This window comes from Bubalus kerabau, chromosome 4, assembly GCF_029407905.1.
Source record: "Bubalus kerabau isolate K-KA32 ecotype Philippines breed swamp buffalo chromosome 4, PCC_UOA_SB_1v2, whole genome shotgun sequence".
NCBI classification, from domain to species: domain Eukaryota; kingdom Metazoa; phylum Chordata; class Mammalia; order Artiodactyla; family Bovidae; genus Bubalus; species Bubalus kerabau.
Window position 1 is genome coordinate 75512666 of NC_073627.1, and position 24306 is coordinate 75536971.

Genomic DNA, 24306 nt, shown 5'->3' on the forward strand with positions numbered 1-24306 from the left:
TGCCATCCCTTTGAGACTGAGCTTTCTCCTCTCTGGCTGTGTTGTTAAAGAATCTTTTCCCTGTCTGGTATTCATCAATTTTCCTATAAGATGTCTAAGTGCTGTTAAAAAAAAAAAAAAAGTATTCATCTTAGGATTCACTGGGCTCCATAGACCTAATGATTATTGTCTTTCAACAATTCTAAAGATTTCCTAGCAATTAATACTTCAAATATTTCTTTGTTTCCATTATTCTTTCTGGAATGTTGATTAATCTCATTTCATGTTTTCTATCGCTTTCTATCCCTGTGCTGCCTTTAGGCTAATTTCTTCAAATTAATCTTGTATTACTTATTTATTGCTGTATAATACACTACCCACAAACCTAGCTGCCGAAAGCAGCAAACATGTATTACTTCACACAGTTTCTGGGGGACAGGAATCCAGGAATGACTTAGTTGGGTGGTTTTGGCTCAGTGTCTTTCACAAGGTGAAGGTCAAGTGACCCTGGGGCTGTCATCAACGGAGGGCAGGACCAGGGCTGGAGAGAAAGTTGCTTCCAGGTTGGCTCACTTCCATTCCTCCCCACAGGGGCCTCTCCCAGGGCTGCCTGAATAGTCTCTGGACAGACCAGCTGGCTTCCCCAAGCTGAGGTATGAGAGAAGGAAGCAGCAGGAGGAAGCCACAGCATCCTTTATGACCCAGGCCCTGAATCACACACCTTCAGTTCCACATTATTCAGTTTGTTAGAAGCAAATGAAGAAGGCTGATCTATGCTTAAGGGAAGGAGAATGAAGCTCCACCTCCTGAAGAGGAGAATGTCAACGAATTCTAAACACTTAAAAACCACTACACAGGGCTTCCTTGGCAGTCCAGTGGTTAAGAATCCACACTTACACTGCAGGAGGCAGAGGTTCCACCCTTGGTTGGGGAACTAAGATCCCACATGCATAGCCAAAAAAATATGTTTTTAAAAATCACCACATAAATTTCTCCATGGACAGAGGAGCCTGGTGGGCTACAGTCCATAGCATTGCAAAGAGTCGGACTTGACTGAACAACTGAACATGCGTATTTCAGTTCAGTAGTCTCTCATCGGTTGTGTTTAATCTGTTGCTTATTTCAGTTACTAAAACATTCATATCTAGACATTCAGCTAGGCCTCTTTTTTTCAAACCTGGATAGTGATTTTTCACAGTATCGTGTTATACATCTAATACCTTCTTTGATTTCTTTAAACATGTTAAATTGTTATTTTATATTGTGTGCTAACTCTAAAAATCTTCAGTCTTTGGAGAATAGACTCTCACTCCTGATGTCTTGTTCTTTAGTGTGTATGTGGCTAGCTTTGACTATGATCTGCTCCTTTCCCTTGGAAATTTCTCTGTGGAAATTCTTTGGCACGTAAATTAACGTTGTTGTTACTCAGTCACTAAGTTATGTCCGACTCTTTTCAACCCCACAGACTGCAGCACGCCAGGCTTCCCTGTCCTTCACCATCTCTTGGAGTTTGCTCAAGTTCATGTCCATGCCCTCCAACCATCTCATCCTCTGTCGCTCCCTTCTCCTGCCCCCAGTCTTTCCCAACATTAGACTGCTTTCCTCCAAAGATGTGCATTTGCTTCTGACAGCTGCCTGGAGTAACAAGCAATTCAGGACACTTTGAGTTATATTCTTGGCTTAAGGTTCAGGTCACATTCAGCATATATTTGGACCAAAAAATGTATTGTCAGGGCCATTACACGTTCTCAGGGGGAAATTCCACCATACTTCTGCCAACCAGTGCTAAACTCGGATTCAGATTTCTTTGGTATCTCGTTCCGTGTGACTTCCTTTTTTTCCATCTCCTTTACATTGAAGGTATAACCCATTGAAGTCCCACCTTTCTAAAGAGATTTATCACAGTCTCCAATTGATATTGGAGCTTAATTTCTTAAGCTTAATTTCTTGACCCCCAAATATGGTACCGTCTCTAGGGTTTGGCAAAAAACTCAAGAGAAGCTGGTGTTGGTGCTACCTTATCACCAGTGTTTTTGCTTTCCCTGTTTTTGATCATGTCAGTTTAGCAATACAATCACAAAGATGATTTTTGACTGTTTACATTGGGAGGGTCATTGAAAATATCTAATCTTCCAACTGCTAAAAATGCAAGTTCCCAATTCTCTCTCCAGTCCACTCCAGGCTGCCTCCCCTCCCACTCCATTTGTTGTTGTTGGTGGTGGTGGTTTTTTGTTTTTGCCACACCACGTTAGTCCCTTGACCAGGAATTGAAACTGGGCCCCTGGCAGTGAAAACATGGAGCCCCAACCACTGGATGGCCTGGGAATTCCCCTTAAGTTGTTCTTTTCAGTATCCTCCACGTTGTCCAATCAAATGGTCCTCCTTAGTCATCATCTTATTTGACCTTTAAGCATCATTTGACTGGCTTTAAGGACTCCTTCCTTTATACAGCATTTCTTTCCTGCTTCTTCAACACATTCCCTGGATATTCCTGTATCACTGGTCTCTCCTTCTTAGTCTCCTTTCCTGACCTTTTGTCTTCTATACACCTTCTCTCTATCCAGTCTTCCCAAGGTGATCTCCTATAACCTGATGGCTTTATATCCTACCTACATCTCGATGATTCTCACATTTAGGTCTCAGGCCAAAATCTTGAACTGAGCTCTAGGCTTATATCCAGCTGCTTACTTGGCATCTTCACTTGGGTAACGGTCACTTTAAACCTGTCCAAAACAGAACTCTTGGTTTTCCCCTCCAGCGTCTATTCTTCCTCCAGTTTTCTCCACCACAGCAAATGGCCCTGACTCCACCTTGCCGCTCTAACCAAAGACCTAGGAGTCATCTTTCATTCACCCCCTTCCTGTCACTATCACATCCAGTATGTCAAGCTTACTGATTCTACTTTTATCTTGATTTATTTATAAAATTTTATTTATTCTTAACACCAAAAGCATTTTTTATTGGGATATAGACAATTAACAATGTTGTGATAGTTTCAAGTGAACAATGAAGGGACTCAGTCATACATATACATGTATCCATCCTCCCCCCAACCCCCTCCCATCCAGACCAGTACATAACATTGAGCAGAGTTCCATGCTGTATACAGTAGGTCCCTGTTGGTTATCCATTTAAAATATAGCAGTGTGTGCATGACATTCCCAAAGTCCTTAACTACCCCTTCCTTCTGGCAACCATGAGTTCATTTTCTAAGTGTGTGGTACTGACTCTACTTTTAAGGCATCCAGAATTTTCCCTTTCCTGTCCATCTCTACAACTGCCACCTGAGTCCTAGTCATTATTATCTCTCACCTGTACTAATGCAACTGCTTTTTTATTGGTTTCTCTGTGTGCATTCTTGATTTTCATAATCCATTTTCATAGAGCCAGCAGAATAATTTTTTAAAAAGGAAAATTAGTCATGTTAACCCCTTAATTAAAATGCTTCAATGGCACACCTTTGCACTTTGAATAAAATCTGTATTGTTTAACCAAGACCCTTAAGCCTTTCCCTACAGGATGCTTAGTTGTATCTCATAACTTATTACTATCTGAAACTAATCTGTTATTGTCTTTACTTATTGTCTGCTTCCTCTCTTTAGACTCAAAATTTCAACTATAGAACTACAACAGGACAACTGTCTATTTGTTCCCTACCATAACCCCAGCAATTATTAGGTGATTAATAAATTTCTATCGATTGGATCTTTCATATTCTAATAGTTCTCTGAACACCCAGTCTTCATGGCAGAAGTAACTACTTCCACATTTGTGCTCAAATAACACTCTGAACACACCACCATTATAGTACTCAGGTGTCTACAAGCTTATCTCCTTACTAGAGTGTGGATTTTGCAGGAATATAAATCATGACATTTTCTTCTTTGAATTTCTAGGGTCTTATTCACTACCTGATAAGGAGTAGGTAAACAAATGTATGATTGCTGAATAAATGAATGAATGCTAATGAACAGTCACAGAGACTTGAAAAATCATTTTCTAAAATTACTTTCATCAACAGACAAGAAAAACAATATGAACATAACCTTTGGTTCTGGAAAAACAACTAAAACTGTGACAACAAAAACAAGCCTCTAATTAAATATGTCATGCTTCTGCAAAAGTATTCCTAACAATGATTAGGACAGAAGAGAGGAAGAAAAGGACTTTCAGGTTAAATGACTTTGTTCTCCTCTGTATTTGCTCATCAATTTTAGTGCTGCTGCCATGGCTCTAGAAACAAGCCAATTTCTGACAGTCATATGGCCCACACAATTTTGGAATTTTCAGAAATGCTTATCATCACATTGGAAATGAAAGAGACTTCTCTCCTTGTCTTTGTGCTAAGGGTTCATTTGGAATCTATTGAATTGATGACTGAGGTAATACCTGTGCCCTTGGGATTATTACCAATAGTGCCCTTAAACTGGCTCCACCAAAGCCCAATCTGTTGCCAGAGAACAATGTCCTTTCTGCCCTTGTAGCCAGCAGGACATGTGGGCAATCAGAAGCTTGTACATAGATATTACTGCATGGATCTTAGTCATCATACTCAGCAAACACTTTCCTAAAAAATCTGGCACCAAACATTCTTAAAATAAAAATGTACATGCTTCATTGATTCACTTAAGTATGTAGATGCTTCTATTGTATTTACTATTGTTCAGCAGCTCATCTAATGTTACTTGAAGTTGATGAAAACCTTCCCTTGGCTCCTCAAGGCGGCCTTAATTTTGAGCTAACAGGTAGTGAAAAGGGCTCAACACAATTTTTCAGCAGCAAAATAGAAGACAGTCACTAATCAGTACCTTAGCAAAAATCTTTTATTCTTTTCAAAATACTTTTGAGTGCCTGCTTAGTTTTGATTTTTTTTCTAATAAATGGATTTGTATATAACCCTCATTTGTGAATTCATGTGCTGCACTGGAGTACTCAGAGACCAGGCAGTAAAGCTAAGTTCCTTACCTTTTTAAGTCTTGGCATGCTGGAAAATCTCAACCTTCTCTCAAGGCTCCTCTCATATTCTGCTCCTTATCTCCTTCCAACAAATTGGGTGGGTATGCTAGTGGGAGTGTGAGGTTGATAAAAACATACACTTGATAAGCAGAGAAAAATAAAGAGCATTGTTTTAAAAAGGAGGAAAGTACGATGGAGGAGAAGATAAAGAAGTGGGAATAAAAAGAAAACTAGACAATAATGGTGAAAAAAACCTGAAGGATAATATTGGAAGAAGGGCACCAGAGACTGATTGCTCTTATTAATCTCAGTACCTCCAACTTCTCCAAGCCACCTCAACAGTCTGTTTCATGGCAACAGGCCAGTTCTGTGCAATGTTTCTGGTCTTTAATGGATTCCTTGGCCCATTTTCCACTCCTCGCTTGTTCATTGCCCACGCTTTGCAGATGTGCAAGTGTGAGGCTGAATATTTTAGTTTTCTACTGCTGCTCTAATAAATTACCCTGAATTTATGGGCTTAAGCAACACTTAAGCAACTTATCACCTTCTGTAAGTTAGAAGTCTGACATGGGTCTCACGGGGCTGAAATGAAGATGCCAGCAGCTCCTTTATGAAGACTTTAGGAGAGTGTTAATTTCCTTGCTCACTTTGCTCATTTTGGTTGTCGGCTGACTTCAAAATGGAATGGAAGGCCTTAGAGTAGTAAGCTTCCTTTTACTGAAATCATTCAAGCAGAGGCTTATAAAAGCTGGTTTTGGAGGATGTTGGTACTGGGTTGGAAGTTGAACCTTATGATTTCTACGGTCCCTTCCAACTAAAGAATGCATGATCTCGGCAAAAAACACTCTAGTACCAGTTTAAGTCTTAATGGGCTGTCCTGTGTATGGAAAAAAAAAAAAAAAAAAAACTCATTTGCTTACATGGGTAGGACTTCCTATTGGGGAAATTGATATAGGTACTTGAATGCATTCACCTTTTTCTCCTGTTATGTACCTGGTAGTGGTATGCATGGGGATATAATAATGAATAGAGATAGGATAGCATTCAGAACGATGTATCTATATTCCAGAGATATGATACAGAATGATGTATCTATATTCCAGATTACTGTGGAGTCTATGCTATTGTGAATGAAAAAATTAGTAATTAGAAACACATAAAATATGAAACATAATTTAAAAATAGCAGTATAGATGATGTAGAAAATTACACTCAATCAGGTACTGATGACAAAATAGAGAACAAATCATTTAATTTTTATTACAAATTTCCAATTTATAACCAAAATATACAACCACTACATTTAAAATCAGTTTGTACACTCACAGTTAAAGTGCTAAGTAAAAAACATTTACAAAAACTTGAAATCAGTCTACTGTAAACAAAATAAATCTACAAGAGCAGAGTGCAAAGCACATCAGCTAATGTGAAAGTACAGTTCATGCTCTAATCAAGCACACTTGCCCTCTACATAGCTCAACAACGGTAAATTCTCCACTCGTTTGGAAATTAATAATCGATTTTAAATACATAAAAAAGAAACATGAAGAACCAATGCCACAAAATACAAATCTTCATCAGCACAGTTTCCAACCAGATGCTTATATGATAAAGCAAGATTAAAACTTTAGATCAATTTTAGGATCACCTCCATCAACTTAATTCAGATTCAGGTCTAAAAACTAAACTGCCAAGTGCCAGCAGTTCAAAAACAAAAGCTTTTAAAAATAACGGAAAAGGAATATCTCTTCTACCTTTATATTTCTTGAGAAAAGGAGAAGGTGGTGGTCATTTCTCATAACAGTAAAATGAGTAAAGACTTAAAAAAAAAAACAAACAAAAAAAACAAGAATGGAGAATGCCCACCTGTAAATTTAGTATGAGGGAGCAGAGCTGGAAGACAGGCTCAGCTGAAGGTAGGGTAGACTGAGCCTGAAATACAGACAGCCTTTGAACACTGTGGGTGAAGGAGATCTAAGATGTTCTGGACACAGTTTTTGAACTGAAAAGCATGAGATCAGCAAGGCCCCTACTTCTTACAACCCTTAAGAAGAAATGACTGGCTCCCTTCCTCAAGGTCACTGAAAACACACAGCACTTTCAGTCATCACATAGGCTCTTCGAAAGAGGAACAGATTCCCAACTTAAGTCACCTAAATGAAATCTCTTGTCTCAAAATAGTTTCAGCAACACTGATTGAACCATTTCCACTTTTGTTTAAAAGCTAAATATTTATTCTACTAATTGATAGTCATCTGTGCTAATAACAATGATTTGTTTTTTTAAAACAGGTGAAAGGGCTATAGTCACGAACACTTTATTCCAAACCAAGACCCCTAGGTTAATTTTGGAGAGTGTTAGGTCAGCTCTTTTTGGTTATCTGCTACCCTTATTATTTATAATATTATATATACGAGGAGATGTAGTCTGACTTTGGAACAACCCAATCCACAATCTTTCAAAACACAGTTCTATTTAAAATTGGGGATTTCCTATGTAGGAGCTTCTCATTTTTATATCCTTTTTTATACTCATACATTTTAATTCTTATAACTTGAAACACAGGTATAAAGAAAATCTTTAAAATGGCATGTTTAGGCAAATCTATTGGCTACATAACATAATATTATTATTTTAGAATGCATACTAAGAAGACAAAATTCTATAGCTGGCAAAATTGAGTCCATATTAGATATTGGCAGGGGGTAGTTATTTTGCCTTCAAATGATATTTACAGACTAATCCTTTGATATATGACAATATCTCAGTGAATGAAAGCTGAAAAACTATACACAGATTTAATGAAAAAACTTACTATAACTTAAGCATTCCCAAAAGATATTTGCTTCAATTACTGAAGTCATTTTGATTAAAAATACCTTTGAAAACTGGGCAATTTAACAGCAAAACAAAGCAGAATTTTCTTGATAGGCCTCTGGTTATCTGCAGTTTGAATCTTTATAAAGCCTCTGGTAGGTCGGTTAAAAGAGTTGAATTGGGAAGTTGAAATAGCTCTTCGAAAAGATCTTTTGTTTGGTTGTTTCTTGAATATGTATTATGAAACTGCTAACATTTGATCAACAAAACCAGCAACTTCACATAGCTCAGAATAATATTACCCAGCTATGGCCACGTAATATGAATCTCCTTGGGCTGATTCTCAAAAACAAACCATCTACTCAAGAGCTTTCTACTGAGATGACCATGATAACCTAACATATATAATAATGTACAACACTAAGAAAATAAAAGACAAAACAAAAAAAGGGGCTCAAAAAAAAACCCAACACCCACTCACATTAAATAAATGTGAGCTTCAGGTATCGTATATTACAGAAAGTGAAATAACTATTAACTATGATAAACTGTGGGATTCCCTGGTGGCTCAGACAGTAAAGCGTCTGCACGCAATGCAGGAGACCTGGGTTCGATCCCTGGGATGGGAAGATCCCCTGGAGAAGGAAATGGCAACCCACTCCAGAATTTTCTTGCCTAGAAAATTCCATGGATGGAGGAGCCTGGTGGGCTACCGTCCATGGGGTCGCAAAGAGTTGGACACGACTGAGAGACTTCACTTTTCACTTCACTATTATAAACTGCAGACATATATACTTATATAAATAATCCCAATTCACTATCAGATTAAAATACAGCAAAGTTGGCATTTTCTTAAAAAGTTTAAATGAGAAGAAACAGCTTCCATAGCTCCTTCAAATAAAAATAAGACAATTTAACAGCTTTTAAGTGTCAAACGAATTTTTCTTTCTGGTAATGGGAGAAAGCGATTATGGATGGTGTAGCTCTCTTTATCATGCCAAAGTAAATGTTTAAACTGCAGTCACTCCTTCACATATGTAATATGTTTAAACTTCAATGAAAAAATAAAACTTAAAAACAGAGTCTGGTGTTTGAAAATAAAAGCAGAAAAGTTGTTTGAAGTTGGTATTAAAGATTTGTGGAAAAAAAAATTTTTGTGAAATGGGATCATTCTAGAGGCATTAACTTTTTTAAAAAGATGAATGATAAAGAATTCAGATTTATTATGATAATTCACAGCTAAGGTAGAAATAGCACCTGATAACAAGAGAACTTCCAAACTAATGTTTTCAAATCAGAGAGTCCTTTTCATGATTAAAAAAATTAATTTTAAGTTCACATATAAAGAAACTGCAACAATTTCAAACACATGTTCACCTCAGCTCAATGTAAAGAACTACTGTGTTGATCTTGTCTTAGAAACACAGAATTATTTCATATTAAACCTTTCTGCCAACAAGAGTAGTTCAAAGAAAAATTATCTGAGGCAGGGCTAAAGGAGAGATGGAAGATATTTATAAACTTATTTTTCAAAACTGAGGAGGGGTCAGTTAGAAAAACAGAAAAATGGTGGATGGATAAATATAAATTAAACCACCCTAGGATTATCTGTTTTACCTTATAGAATATTCCATTATCAAAACCCAGAAAGTACTCAATGAAATGTTTAGACCTCAGACTCAAGGTTTAACAAATATAATAGCAAAACACACAGAGTCAGAGAACTGAAAAGAAAGTTGCGGTGGTAGTTCTTAACAGGTGGTTAATATAACACTGTAATATAGCAATGTGTGAATGAGAGACGCTGGGCATCTAATTGAACTTTGGGATGTCAGGAGAGCTGCCTGAACCAGTGAACTGACCAAAGACAAGGAATCAAGTACAGCCAAACAAATTACATCAGAAACCAGTGCACCTTCCTGTATCAATTTCCATTTTTCTTTTCTACCCACCAGACACCAAACCCAGTACCGAGATTGTAAATTTACAGACCAAGGGTTCAAGAGATTGATAGGAGTTAAGGAAGACAATTAGAACAAAGACAATGATCTTTAAGTGTAACAGGAACCTCTATGGCCTGGTTCTCAGACAATGTAATTATCAATAAATCTACAAGAGAACTCTGTGGAGAGACGGAAGTAATAGAATCTCTACATTTTATTACAGAAGGAGGCTTTACAGAAACATCTTCTGCAGAGCTGAAAAAAATAAACAAAGAAACCACATTTATCTCTAAGGATATTTTAAAGCAGGACATTCACTTGCTCGTGGCAATCTGGCAACTGTAGTTATGCAAAGAATCTAAGGTTTCAGCTTACGGGTAATTACTGAACAGACAAATTTCAATCCAGTCCTCAATTATTTTTATATTTTATAAATATTTTCATCTCAGCAAACCTAATAGCTTTTTAATTAGTTATATGGGCCATATAACTGTTATATGCTTTGTTTACTAATTTTACCTTAATACATTTTGTTTAAAAGTTTAGCCTAAGTAGCTATGCTCATATTTAAGAGAACAAAGACCACAAAATTTTAGATGTTATTTTTTCTGTACATCAGTTTTAAGGTGCTTATATTGGTTCCTTAGGAGATTTTTCCCTTGGGAGGAAAAGAGGTCATGTCGATTATTTGTAACCTTTTTTTTAACTTTTACAATCTGTAATATAATTTTTTCCTCCTTTAAAATTACCTAAAATCAAGAAAACAAAAACAAAATCAGCAACATAGCTGAATCCTATCAATTTAAGTGCAACTTGCATTAACATTGCAGGCTGATCTAGTATATAGAGTTCATGGGAGGAATAACAAGAATAAGATAATGATTATAAAATAGTCAAGGGATAACCAAACCAGAGACAGGTGGAATCTGAGACACGACCTGGTCTAATCCCCTTTTTCTTTCATTTACAGGTGGTTAAACTGAGGTCCCAAGAGATAAAATTGCAAAGTTCCACAGCTCATTGAAAACAGATGCAACACTACAAATCAGACCTCTGACACAAAGTTCTGTCAGATTTAAAAACTAACATAATGTATTTTTACTAAGCATTCAAAAATCTGCCAATTTAGAAAAAAAAACTATTAAGCTCCAAAGTTCTTTCTTTTATGTCAATAGCATGTCAACACAATTAAAGTAATATTTGCAAGTTAGCAATACAAACAAGCTGACTTATGTAACAAAAACCCCAGGGCTATAATAAAAATACAGCTCACCGTACTGCAGGAAATATGATAAAAAGCTTGAAAAAATCACTTATAAAAATTAATGTTATTAATGAACAATAATTATGAAAATAACAAAACACTGAATTTTCAAGATCTGAATTACTCTAAGGTAAATACTTGCTTCTCTTGATCAGGGAAAACTGCTGACAGTGACCAATGAAATGATAAAAAAGAATTATAAACAATGCTATCACACCAGTGAAAATGTCCAAGAAAGGACATAACAGATTTCCTGAGAAAAGTGATTATTAAAAACAAAAAAAATTCTGAAGGAAACCATTCTTAATACATTTAAGTAGACTAAACTACTCTCTTTTATAGGAGGTAATGTTGTACTGGCATGGGATTTGACTAAAATGTAAGTGAAAATTTACTTTTTTTTATCTTTATGGCAACAAAAATGTTACTTTCTAATTAGAGATCACAGAATAAGAAATATGCTTATTAACTTACTGTATTAAATCTTTATAAATCAACCAAATAGGAATGTCTACAAAAATGGCTGGTTCTGGATAAACCTTAATATTCTCTTTCCCAGAAGACTTCAGATCTTGAGAGAAATTATTATAATCCTATCAATTTGGCTATTAAGGAAGTATAGAATTTAAATTAGGAAAAAATCCAGGAGAGTAATTACAATAAGATGGCAGGTAAAGGTTGCTTAGTTTTCCCACTCCTTTCTCAAAAATCATACCATTGGAGCAAAACAGAATTGAAGTGAATTAAAGTATGAAGAGATGTCAACATAATTTTTTCATAAAAAACATAAAAATGACACAAGAATAATGTATAAAATCATACAGCTACTAAGAAACATAGCTGAATTAAACATGAACACCTTTCCCTACTCAGTTGTAAAAAGGCATAAAAATAGTTTAAAAGAATCGTGAGTTCCTTTGTACATCTAGGTTCTATGAAAATGCCCTTTTGTGTGTTTATGTGTGGAAAAGAATGGAAAAACCCTTACTTTATGCAGGTTAAAAAATTACATATACAAATATAATAGTATCACCTAAAATTTAAAGTTTTGCCATGATGAAAACCAAAAAGTTACAGTAATCACTAATAAAAAAGAAGTGTTCCTAATTGGAAGTAATTAGGCATATGAAAGACCTCAAAGGAAAAAAAGTAACAGGGCCTACACTTCTCTTTATATTTTTCTTGCCAAACTAATGTAGTTACATCATTCCATATCAAAGCAGACATATAATGGATATCCCCAAATTTCTGTTGAAAGTGACCTATAAATTCAACCATATAAATTTTCAGAGCATATTCTGGTATAACATTTAATAAAGGGCCAATACAATCTAAGGGCACAGTCGTTCTCGAAAAAGAATCTCATTTTTAAAGGGTCAATTGGACTGCTGATTTGAAGACTGTGTCAAATGAATACTGGCCTAACCGCCTGTTCTGTTTTTACTGCTCAATACCACTATGCTTGCTTTCTGTAACCCCCAAATTCTAACAAAAACAAATACTATCAGTGTTTTTTAAAGAGCACTATAATTCTTGTTAGCTCATTTGATCCTCACAATGTCCTGTAAAGCAGGTCTCAAAGCTCCAAATTACCTTATCCTCATTTTACATCAAAGAAATTGAGACAAAGAGAAATTAAATGACCTGTTCAGTTTACATCATTATTATGGGTCTTCTGAATTCCAAGCCCAGGGCAATTTTCATTACACTAGACTATGTTAGTCACCCAAGTATGATAATATATAAACATACCTTTGGCATGTCAAAAGCAATATAAATATCATCATAGTGAAAATTTGGTATGTTAACATTTTCTAAGCTCCAGCCAATGATCCACTATTTTATCAAACAGTTTTAAGTAGTTCCTTTTATTTCATGGGGATATAGTCTACACCAATAAAGTTACAACTTCAGTTATTTCCAGCTATTATCACAAAGAAACTAATGAGGTAGGTTAAAATGTAGTTAATTTTCCTCAATTGAAGAGATTCTTAGAATTTTCTTAAATCTGCTCCAAGAAACAGTTTTAGAAAAAGAAAATCATCATTAATAAAGGTTTACTTGAATATTCATTCACCCAACTAGTATACAAAGATCTAATTTCACATTAAACCAACAAGAACCTACTTACTTCTAAAAACTGCTGTTCATCTTCTAAAATTAATATAAAGTGTTAGCATAAGTTTGTATATATATTTAATTAACATAGTAATATGCACTGTTACTCTAGAAGAAATAAACTTTATTTGGTACAATTCATTGATTATTATATAGCCATGTCGCTCAGTCGTGTCGGACTTTTTGCAACCCCATGGACTGTTGCCTACCAGGCTACTCGGTCCATGGGATTTTCCAGGCAATAGTACTGGAGTGGATTGCCATTTCCTTCTCCAGGGGATCTTCCCAACCCAGGGATCGAACCCGGGTCTCCCGCATTGTAGACAGACACTTTACCATCTGAGCCACCAGGGAAATCCCTCATTGATTATTACTTGCCACATATTATTCCGGTAAAGCAGAGGCTCATTTCACTTAGCTCAAATTTAGACTCTTCAAATTTCTTTGAACTGAGACTATCATGACTAAAGTGAGTTGCATAACATTCATTTATTTAAATACTTTAATTGAAAACCTACCATGCCCTCTTCTAGTTGCTGAGTTATTAACTGTTCTTTGAAACTAATTATTGTTTCGAGCTTAATATTGTTTTGAATTGTTTGCTTTAATCACTGAAAAAATTCAATACAATATTGCTGATATCAGAGTACTTTTCGAAAACTTTTTGGTTATATGTTAACATTTTAGAGAGAACTATTATTTTATCAGTTGTCAACTGAACAAATAAAATACTAAACATTATCATCTGCCAATCACAACACAAATTAAACATATGGTAAGAAAGCTGTCCGGACTTGTTCAAGTTGTTTTAAGCTAGTTGAGACTTGAAACTGTTATTTTGCTATAGTTCTTCAATTGTCTCTTTAATGAAAAAAGTCTTAATTCGGAGCACTAGTTTGATAAATAACACAACCCAAACTAAATACTGTTATTTAAAATGACAGATTAACAATATTAAGTAAATTCTGTGAAGCAAAACTAAGATAGTGAAAGTAACTGAAAGGCCAATAAAGCATTTACAAATATATCAACAGTTTAATAGAGAAGATACAAATGAATATTTAAAAATCAGGAAGCACAGGGTTAAGCTTTTCATATTGATGTTCACTTAACTGTCTATACTTGGCCCACAAAGAAACCAATTAACATTTTGGCAATTGATGATATAATGCAGATGGCAATGAACGACAGCATCTTTGAGCTCAAACTGGTACCTTCTATGTTAACTTATTTTTGTGTCTGAATGTTTGTTTTGGTCTTTCATGCTGTTCTCAGGAGAAATTCTCAGACAAAAGCCTCATGAACTACTGATTTATTTATAAATGGGTTGTTACCAATTTGATCTTCAGAGTAAAGGTCTACTGTCAGATGTGAGGGAATTCAGACTCTGCTTGTCCTGAGTATTAACTCCAGTTTCAAGGAAAAAGACAATGAAGATGGAGGAAAAAGTAAAGCATTTGAGCCAAATATTCAAATATCTCATGAAGAATTAGTAATAAATATTAAGAAATGTGTACTTTGAAAGAAAAAAACATGACAGGCAAACAAATTATTATCAGAAAACTGACTTCTGTGCCTGATGAAAGCTTTTCCAACCCCAAATTTCTTGGTACATTTTGTTTTAAAGAAGGAGAGGAAAAAGTCCACATGAATTCAAACACATATCAAAGCCTGTACTATGGTAGCCCTCAAACAAATATCTTAAGTCCTCAGTAATCTTAATCCCTTCTAGTTCATACACTAAAGTTTTCAGAGCTTTCAGCTTTCATATGATTTTTCGTCTGATACCTATTGACAACTTTGTGAGGTAGGTATTTATTTTCTATCTTCATTCAAAAACAAGGGAACTGAGGCTCAGAGAAATTAACTTGTAAAAGGTCAAAAACTAGCACATGGCAAAGCCAGACCTCTCCGGAGTCTAGAATATTTTTTAAAGTCTGATTCTTGGATATCTGTATAAGAATCACCTATGATATTAATATTTTTATGATGACAGATTTTTAAAGTCCTACCATCACCTTTGACTTACTGAGTACTAATTTTTAGGAGTGGGGTCCATAATTCCAGTTGTAATCAATCGGGTAATAGATATAAAAGCCTAACATTGAGTGCAGCTAGGTTTCCACACGATATAATATGATGCCATCACATTATCAGCAGGAGCAAGTTAGTTTCAAACAGCCTGCAGTCAGGCCTGCAGCAGATTAGAATCACTGGGGAAGCTTTTTATAAAACTACCAGTCCTCATCTCAATGAGAGGAAGGTGTTGGGCATTGCCCGAGTGATTCTTATCTGTAGTCAGGGTTGAGGATGGCTTGTTTAAATATGCTTGTCTATATAACACATCCAGCACTTTCCAGAATTTTTCTTTCCCTTCCGATCATTATCATGCCTAATAAAGTTTAAAATTTTTACTATAAGTTATTTAAATATTACAAGACAAAATGTCAAAGATTTTTGAGTTGATATTTTTAAAATTAAAAGATACTTCACAGCAGGACTAATCATGCTTCATTAAGCTACAAATGAATTTCAAATATCCCAAATTAATCACCACTGTGGACTCGGGTTATATATATATTTCAGCTGTAAACAAGAATGACCCAGAACCTGAAGATAAAGGTGTGGGGCAAAAGCTGTAGCTTACTGGCTACTGGGCAATGCGAGTGCGAACAAGTCCACTGATAGGAGGGGCCTGGATACCAACATCTGGCGGCTTTGGCAAGATTACATTTCACTGCAAAAAACACAATAACAGATACAGAGGAAACACTTTGCTGTTTTGTAACTATGGTTACTACAAAAAGGTTTACAGTGTGTGATGCTTATCTTATTACATGCTCCCATAGAACATATCTGAACATGAAGTTCTCTACAAATCAATACTACTACATGGGGAAAAAATGGCTAAAAGTAAAAATTTTCCATCATGCATATGGATAAGTTATCAATATAAAAACACAGCCAGTAAAAGTAATATTTACAAAAGTAATAAAAACAGCACAATTACTGAGAAAAAAATGCCCATCTCCGCTTTTACTTTGTTGCTAATCCTACTCCTGTATTTCTCTGGATAAAGACTATTTTGACAGAATTTCAAAAGAGTCTTCAGTAGACTAATCAGATTCTTCAGTTGACTTTATATTCTATTAGCTAAAATTCCCTTGCTGATTTATCAAATTCTCCTATAGTTTAAAAACACAGTTCTTTTTCACTTAGTGGAAAGAAAACTACAAAGTCCTACTATTCATCTGAGAAATAAACCTTGCATAGAAAATTTCTTTAATTCTGAAATTTTGTTTTATTAATAGAACTACCAGAATGTTACATCACAACCAGTTGATATTATATGAAAGTTCACTATAAAGCAGTCATCATACATTTTAGGATTTTTCCAAATATAAAACAAGTGGGTTTATAAAAATGCTTACCAGACAAATAATTATTTCTTCATAACCTAGAAATAAGAATTATTTATGTGATGATATCATTCTTAGCATTTTGGATGCCTTGAGGTTCCAAGTTTGATGCAATATAAAAAGCAAAAATTTACTTTTCAATGGACACAATCTGCACCTGACTGAAAGCATCATAACTGAGTTATAGCAATCAGTCATGCAAAGGCAAAGAATAAAATCTGCTTTTTAAACAGCACAAAATTTCCACCTTAGACAGGACAATTTAAGCACTGGTTCCATCTTCTTCAATAACCCGATTCATGCTGGTACCATGTGTGATGTGAGTCATAGGATTATTACTGAGATCTCTGATGCTGCTATGTCGTGACTGTTCATTGAGCCGATGGGAACTACTGTGCCTGGAGTGATCTGTAAGTCGTGACATGCTGCCATGAGGTAGTCTCTCCTCCATTCCTCTGTAACTGCAGGGAGTGTACCTAATGTGGGAGGTAACAGAACACACTAGAAAATATCACTAAAGTTTTTCATGAAAATAACACTGATTTACAAAATAATTTCATGATTTACATTGTTGAATTATTCAAGTGGCCAAACAAAAGGGAGAAAAAATCTACTAATTAGGCTCAGAATTAAGAGCTGCCTTGCAAAAAGAGACAGAAGCTGAAGTTAAGCAGAGCCAACTGATCTAGAACTACGCTAAGTAAGGATACTTTTCTCATTCAAATAAGTTTTGGGTTGTGAGGTGGGTCCCAGGAGAGGAAGAACAAGAACAGAAGAAATATGGCATTGTCCAAGGCAATCTAGAAGAATGGTGATAGTCATGGTACAGCAAACTCCAATTTCACTACAACCCTGGGAGTGGAAAAGGGAGCATATGAAATTAGAGGAAATTAGTGGAACCTTAAAAAAGTGAGGGAGTTGGCAAGCAATGATGATGCTAAGTGTGGACAGCTTCCTTCCAGAGAGCCCAGTTAATAGCTCAATTAAATGTAAATGGTCTTACTTTTCATTAGGGCTTGAGGCTGTCAGGATGCTAGTTCATAAAAGCTACATCGACTTAAACACAATAACCTCCTAACACTTTGTAACCCATGTTCCCTCAGAAGCAAATTCTCTCCTTATCCCTTCCTCAAGATGCAGCTTTTGAGTGTGTCAACTGGGCTCCATTGCTCATCACAGACTGTCCTCTCCATCATTCTATTTATCTTGAAAGGCAGCAGGGAGACCTGTTAAAATTTTCTTTTGTTGCAATTCTGATTCACTGAGTCCCCATTAGAGCTAAGAAAACTCCCAGTCATATATACTATATGTGTGTGTGTGCTAGGTCACTCAGTCATGTCCAGCTCTTTGTGTGACCCTATGGACTGTAGCCCTCCAGGCTGCTCTGTCCATGGGATTCTCTAAGCAAGAATACTGGAGTGTTGCTATGCCCTCCTCCAGTGGATCTTCTTGACCCAGAGACTGAACCCGTGTTTCCCGTGGCACCTGCATTGCAGGTGGATTATTAACCACTGAGCCACTGGGAAAGCCCCCGTATAACTATACACAGTTTTGTAAAAAGTATTTAATTTAGAATAACAACAATCAAAGAAAACAACCAAATATAATTAATATTAAATTTTAGTAGTATTTCTAAAAATAAAAAGGAGGTAGCAGGTTTTTCCTTTCTTAAAGTCATCAAAAGAACTAGTCATGAACAGGTGAAGACCTACTGGATGTCAGAAAATACCAATTTATCATTCCCCTCAGTTAATGATTATAACAAATTTCATGACTCATTATGAATCATTTGTAAAATTTAAAGATTTTAAAGACTTATTCATATACTACTGAAGTGATCTAGTCTTATATAGCAGTGCTTATCAAACAATGTTTTCATTAGATCACAAAGTTTAAAAATTAAGTCCTTTTAAAATGAAAGCATGTCTTTCTTCTCCTGATTGAGTAAAGCAGAAAAGAAAATTTAAGAATGAAAAACTACCTTTAGAATATTTTTTAAATTCCTCAAGTTAATGGATAAAAGAGCATTTAATTTTTATTTATTAAAAGACTTCACATTCAGAACATAAAGGTTTTAAATTTGATTTTTAAGTTTTGATTAAATAATTACAATGTTGCAAATTAAAATAATGAAAATAGAATAAGCATGTTATTCTAGTTAATAATTATTTTACATAATGATTATTTCCCTAAACTGAAAATTTTTCTATGACTTGCTAGATAATTTGGAGAACTTTCACCTCTCGATGACTTCATAAGTATCTAATTCATGTAAATATGGCAAATAAAAAAAGCAAAATATGATGATATCAAAGTAATTAAAAATATGAATTACATTTTCTAAAACTGAAACCTAAATCTTTAAGCTTAATTTAGTGAATAACACTCAAAGAATACCTTTTTCATAGAAAAAATTCAGTTATGTCTATTTAAGTGAAATATATGGTTATTCACAAAATTCTAGTATATGAACCACCTGCCCATGGATAATCAAGACTCAACTACACAGTAAAATGTCACCCACTTACCAAACTAACCACTTATTCTCAAACTCCACCCAGCTACTCATCCATTTCCTTTTCTATATCTTCTCATCTAACTACCAATTATTCTTTGAAGTCGATATATATGTATGGTATATTTACCTAAGTCTATTTTATTTTACATAGCACTGAGATCAGTAATTATCCATCAAGGAATCTGGACTAGAGTGAGTACTGAGAAGCAGATACGTATGCATATGTGTAATCTCACAGCCAAGATAACATGAGATGATGAGAAAACCATGGCCAAAATATAGTGCTAACGTGTAAACTTAAAAACTGACTGATGCAGAAAGAAATATCCATGAGATGGCATGCCCAAATTATTTCTAAAGTTGTTTGACAGATTTATTTGTTTCCTCCCTTGTAGCTCAGTGATAAAAAATCTGCCTGCCAATGCAGGAGACATGGGTTCGATCCCCAGGTTGGGAAGATTCTCTGGAGAAGGAAATGGCAACCCACTCCAGTATTCTTGCCTGGGAAATCCCATAGACAGAGGAGCCTCTCAGGCTATACAGTCCATGGGGTCGCAAAGAGTTGGACATGACTTAGCAACTAAAGAACAACACAGGGCTAGATACTGTCAAGGGATATACAGATATCTGTCAGCAAGTTCACATTCTCCAGAAACTGCAAACTTAGCTGAGGAAAAAAAAACTGTACTGAAAATAGGTCATACTCAAAGAATGTTTAAAAAGCAATTAATTAGCTGCCATGGTATGGGAATTAAGCAGAACTTAAAGGATGAGAGTGATTTTAATTAAGCAGAGAGATAAGAAAGGCCATCACAGGAGGTTATACGCTATCCCCTAGTTTCCATGACACTAAACTTTCACAGAGACCTTCATGTGTTTAGAAGCGTTTTCTCTGAATCACATGCTAGGCTATTCTTTTCTTTTCTTTTTTTTTTTTTTTACAACGAAGAGTATTTTAATTCTTGTCCTCTCTGAATCGCGTGCAGTTGCTTGGTCGAGTAGGTCAGGACCCTGTCATGAGATAGGCTATTCTTATTGTGTTGTTTTCATTACTGTGTCATGTTCTTCTCCTAGAAGGGGACGAGAGAGGATGAGATGGTTGGATGGCATCACCTACTCAATGGACATGAGTTTGAGCAAGCTCTGGGAGTGGTGATGGACAGGGAAGCCTGGCATGCTACAGTCCATGGGGTCGTAAAAAGTCGGACACGATTGAGAGACTGAACTGACGATGACTGGTGATCTTGTTCTTGGTATGTCCTTTTTTATTAAGCTTCAAGGAATTCCATCTCAGAGCTTTTTAATTACCACTACCTTATATTAAAGATTATAAGCTTTCTTACCTAAACTTTAATTTCATTTAGATCACAGAAACTAAAATTCTCCTATATTTAACTCCCTTCAGAAATTCTCTGCTCAATATGAACTCATTACTTGTATTACCATTTGCTCCGCTGAGATACTTTCAGAGAGGCCAATGTGATCATTTGAAGTTCTATAACACTGACACTAACACTCTAACACTCACTGTTTTAATTATATGCTAGCTTGAACTATTTTTAATTGGTTATTATGTATATGTCCTACCTTTCCTGTAAGGTTCTATCCTCCTGGAAAGCAGAAATTATACTTAAGTTTTCTTCTATATATCTCTTAATACACAGAATGCCACATGCATAAGAGCTGTAGTATAACTGCTCATTCCTTATTGAAAAGGATGAGGCTAATAATGTCCAATATCAAATACTGCTGAAAGTCAGTTCATGGAGCCATGCTATCACGTCAGTCATGTCCAATTCTCTGCGACCCCATGACAGGCTCCTCTGTCCATGGGATTCTCCAGGCAAGAATGCATTGCCATTTCCTCTTCCAGGGAATCTTCTCAACCCAGGGATCAAACTCATGTCTCTTATGTCTCCTGCATTGGCAGGTGGGTTCTTTACCACTAGCGCCAACTGGAGCTAGCAGTTCATGGAGGCAGATATTCTTAAAAGATTCTCTGGTTTCCTCTCTTTCTATGAGTGTTTTAAGTTAAGAGCTCTAATTTTACTCTAGAAACTTCCCAACTGGGCTTACGTACAACCTCTTCTCCTATGCTGTTGTCAAAGTGATCTTCCTAAAACACAAATCTGATTTTATCACCCCAATGCTCAAAGTCTTTTAATAGTTTCTCATTGCTCTTGGGGAAAAACCCCCAAACTCCTCAGCATGTTTCATCTCCTACGGTGGCCCTGCTACCTAAATGCCTTTTCGTCCTCCTTGCCTCTGCACGTGCTGTTTCCTTGTCTGAGATTTCCAACTGCCTCCTCTGTACCCTAGTCAAACTACAGAACCACCTTGTTTGTGAACAAGACTTTCCACAGTGACTTAAAAGGCTTTCTTCTCTGGAATCCCAAAGCACACTGTGTATGATTTTATCATACCTACTACTCCTTTGTCTTCCATCTCTATGTTCCTAGCACCTAGAAGAATACTTTTCACTTAGGAGTGCTGAATGAAAGGAAAAGGCAGGAAAGAGAAAGGATCTTAGATGGTGGTTTAAAAACAGGTCATTGGTTATGTTAGACGTTGGGTAAGAAGGTGAAAAAGACCAGAAATACAAGGAATGAAGGATGGGATTGGTAGAAAGGAAATATTCAAAATATTTCAAAAATCTGGCAAGGAAAATAAAAAGAAGTGGATACAAGATACAAAACATGTCAAAGTTAAAGAAAGGCTGTTCCTTTTCAAAACCTAAGTAGCTGACCAAGTTAGACGGCAAAAGAAAGCAAGTTGAGAAGACAACAAGAAGGTCTAAAAAGAGAGTACGTCTAGCAATCACATCCTACGTGACAAGGACAGGGAAGACTGAAAGAAAGGCTGGAATGAGCCTGGAAGGATACAGGACAGCCACGGAGACACAGAACAGAGAATTTCAGGCATCATAATTTTCATTCTTTCAGTTTCCCAAGCTTAGAAATCTTAAAAAAAGTTTCTTTTGGCACATTCCTTCTCTCCAACTGCTTTCAATCCATCACCAACTCCTATCATTTCTCCTTTTTAAATATCTTTCAGATCAGCTATTACTCTCTTGGCACTGTCACTGTTCTTTCATAAATCTCCATCATCTCTTAACTGAATTACTGCAGAGCTCCTAAGAGGTTTCTAATTCTAGTGTCTCTACCATCCAATATAACAAGAAAGCACATCCTGCCCACTCTCAGACATTCTCTGTGAAGCTCTCTCCCACCTCCTCCCCACCAGATTTAATCACCCCCTTGTCCATGCTACCAAACAGGGGCTGCCAACTGTGGCCTGCTGGTCAAATCAGGCCCCTTCCTATTTTTGTAAACAGTTTTTCTGGAACACAGCCACTCCTATTTTGACTGCATACTGTCTATGGCTGCTTTCATGGTATTAACAGCAGAAATGAATGGTGGTAACAAAGACCATGTGACCCACAAAGCCTAAAGTTATTTATATGTTATTTCATTTATAATACAATATTTATTATATCAGTTATTTTTCTCCTCATAGAAAAATCTGACAACCTCTGGACTATACCATTATATTTGCATTTTACTTTAATTATTACCTTATCATATTGATAATAAAAGTTGATAACAGGCACTTACTGAGATGGGCACTGTTCTGAGCAATTAGGTATATTACCTCATTTATTTTTTACAACATTGCTAAAGGGACAGATATTATTACTATTTCCATTTTACAGATGAGGAAACTGAGGCTTATTATTCTAGACCCCATGCTTTCAACTACAACACAAATATTGACTACCCTATTTTTCTTGATCTTATTAAGAACAAAGATCATACCTAAATCAGTTTTGTATTCCCAGAGACTCACACAATGTCTGACATAGTAGGTATTCCATAATTGTTTGCTAAATTAATCTTACTAAAATAACCACTTTTACTCTGCCTTCTCTCTGATGAGCAATGACTCCACATTGCTCACTGCATCGCGTCTAAACTCCTCTGGCATTAAGTCTGACCATAATCTGGGACAACTAAACCTAGCAAAGTTCAGAAAGGTTAATCATGATCAACTTCTGTTTCAGAATTGGCTACTCTTCCTTCAGATGCCATGTGACTCTAACTCAGCACATGAAATAAACTAAGCTGCCGATAAAACTCACCTGCCATCCCGGGACCTGTGGAGGCTGCCGTGGTAGCTGCTCACTTTGCTGTGGACACTCCCTGCTTTGCTCCTCTGGTCATCCACCATGGCCAGCTGCGTTGAAGAAGCATGTGTGGATGTCCCTTGAGTGGAAGTTCCTCTTGATTTCCTTATGATAGGAGTATTTGGATCCCTCAGGAGGGACTGAGCAAAATCAGGTTCCTGGAGTACCTGTCGGCTCTCGTTCACTATCCTAGATAACAAAATACCAAGTGTAAGATAACCCTACAGACCAAAAACAATACTTTGACAGACTGCTGTTATTCTTCAGAAAAAAAGCTCTCCAAACAATGTCTTTAGGACATATGTAAGGCAACACTGTTGAGAGAAGAGAGACTAAAACAAAAATCTGTGTCAATCTGTCTCCTAAACTGGTATGATGGAAAGAGGTTCGTCTTAGAATAATGCAATCAGGATTTTAGTTCCAACTCTATCAATAAATATGTAATCTTGGGCAAGTCACTATCCCCTTTTCTTAATTTCCCTCATCTATAAAATGAAGGCATACAATTTCATCATTTTTAAAAAGTCCCTTTCGGCTAAAGAAATTTATCATTCTCGAGGTCACTGAAACATTGCAAAGGTACTACTATAAAGTAAAAATATTATTTTCTTGCATGGTTTATAGAAGTAGTGGAGGCCTCATCATGGCATAGACTCATTTTTTTAATTTGTAAGAGCAGTTGTTTTTAGGTTTCAAGTTGATTTTACGACAGAAGCTGTTGTCTAGTGCTTGAATAAAACATGAATGACCGTAACTAGAACAAAATGTATGAAAAATTAATTTGAGCAAACATACAATGAAGTCCCAGACATACTAAAGGCTTAGGAAAAAAATAATTAAGGGGATGAATTATGTCCAGAGCTAATGTTTTTAACTGCTATGAAAGGGCTAAAAGCAGATGGGTGTTTACGTTGATGAACAAAATGGTAATTAAAGAGCCAATTAAACAGGAGCAAAGGTTAGTGTATCAGTTTGCGTAAATAAGTGACTGTAAGAATCATAAAGTTAAAATTAGACAATATTATTTAAAAAAAAAGTTCCAACGTGAAGATTAGATCATAAATTGACAAAGTGCATATATTCTAAGTTTTCAAATTAGAAAAGAATCA

General features: G+C 35.9%; 1 protein-coding gene and 1 long non-coding RNA gene across 6 annotated transcripts in view; one reads left to right on the forward strand and one right to left on the reverse strand.

Moving 5' to 3' along the window:
• Positions 1 to 478: 478 nt before the first annotated feature.
• Positions 479 to 23208, forward strand: LOC129649844 (uncharacterized). The gene is made up of 3 exons (XR_008713309.1): positions 479 to 542; positions 20089 to 20267; positions 23075 to 23208. It is a non-coding gene; the product is annotated as an uncharacterized LOC129649844 (long non-coding RNA).
• FZD3 (frizzled class receptor 3) overlaps positions 6171 to 24306 on the reverse strand; it is a 96166-nt gene continuing 78030 nt past the window's right edge. For 4 of the 5 annotated variants that reach the window (XM_055577759.1, XM_055577757.1, XM_055577758.1 and 1 more), the window contains 2 exons: positions 23153 to 23386; positions 6171 to 16972 (listed from right to left, as the gene is read on the reverse strand). In XM_055577759.1, the coding sequence (XP_055433734.1) occupies positions 16759 to 16972; positions 23153 to 23386 (448 nt within the window). In that variant the 3' untranslated portion in view covers positions 6171 to 16758. Of the gene's footprint in view, positions 16998 to 23152; positions 23387 to 24306 lie in introns of all 5 variants that reach the window. The other variant, XM_055577760.1, reaches the window with a different exon arrangement.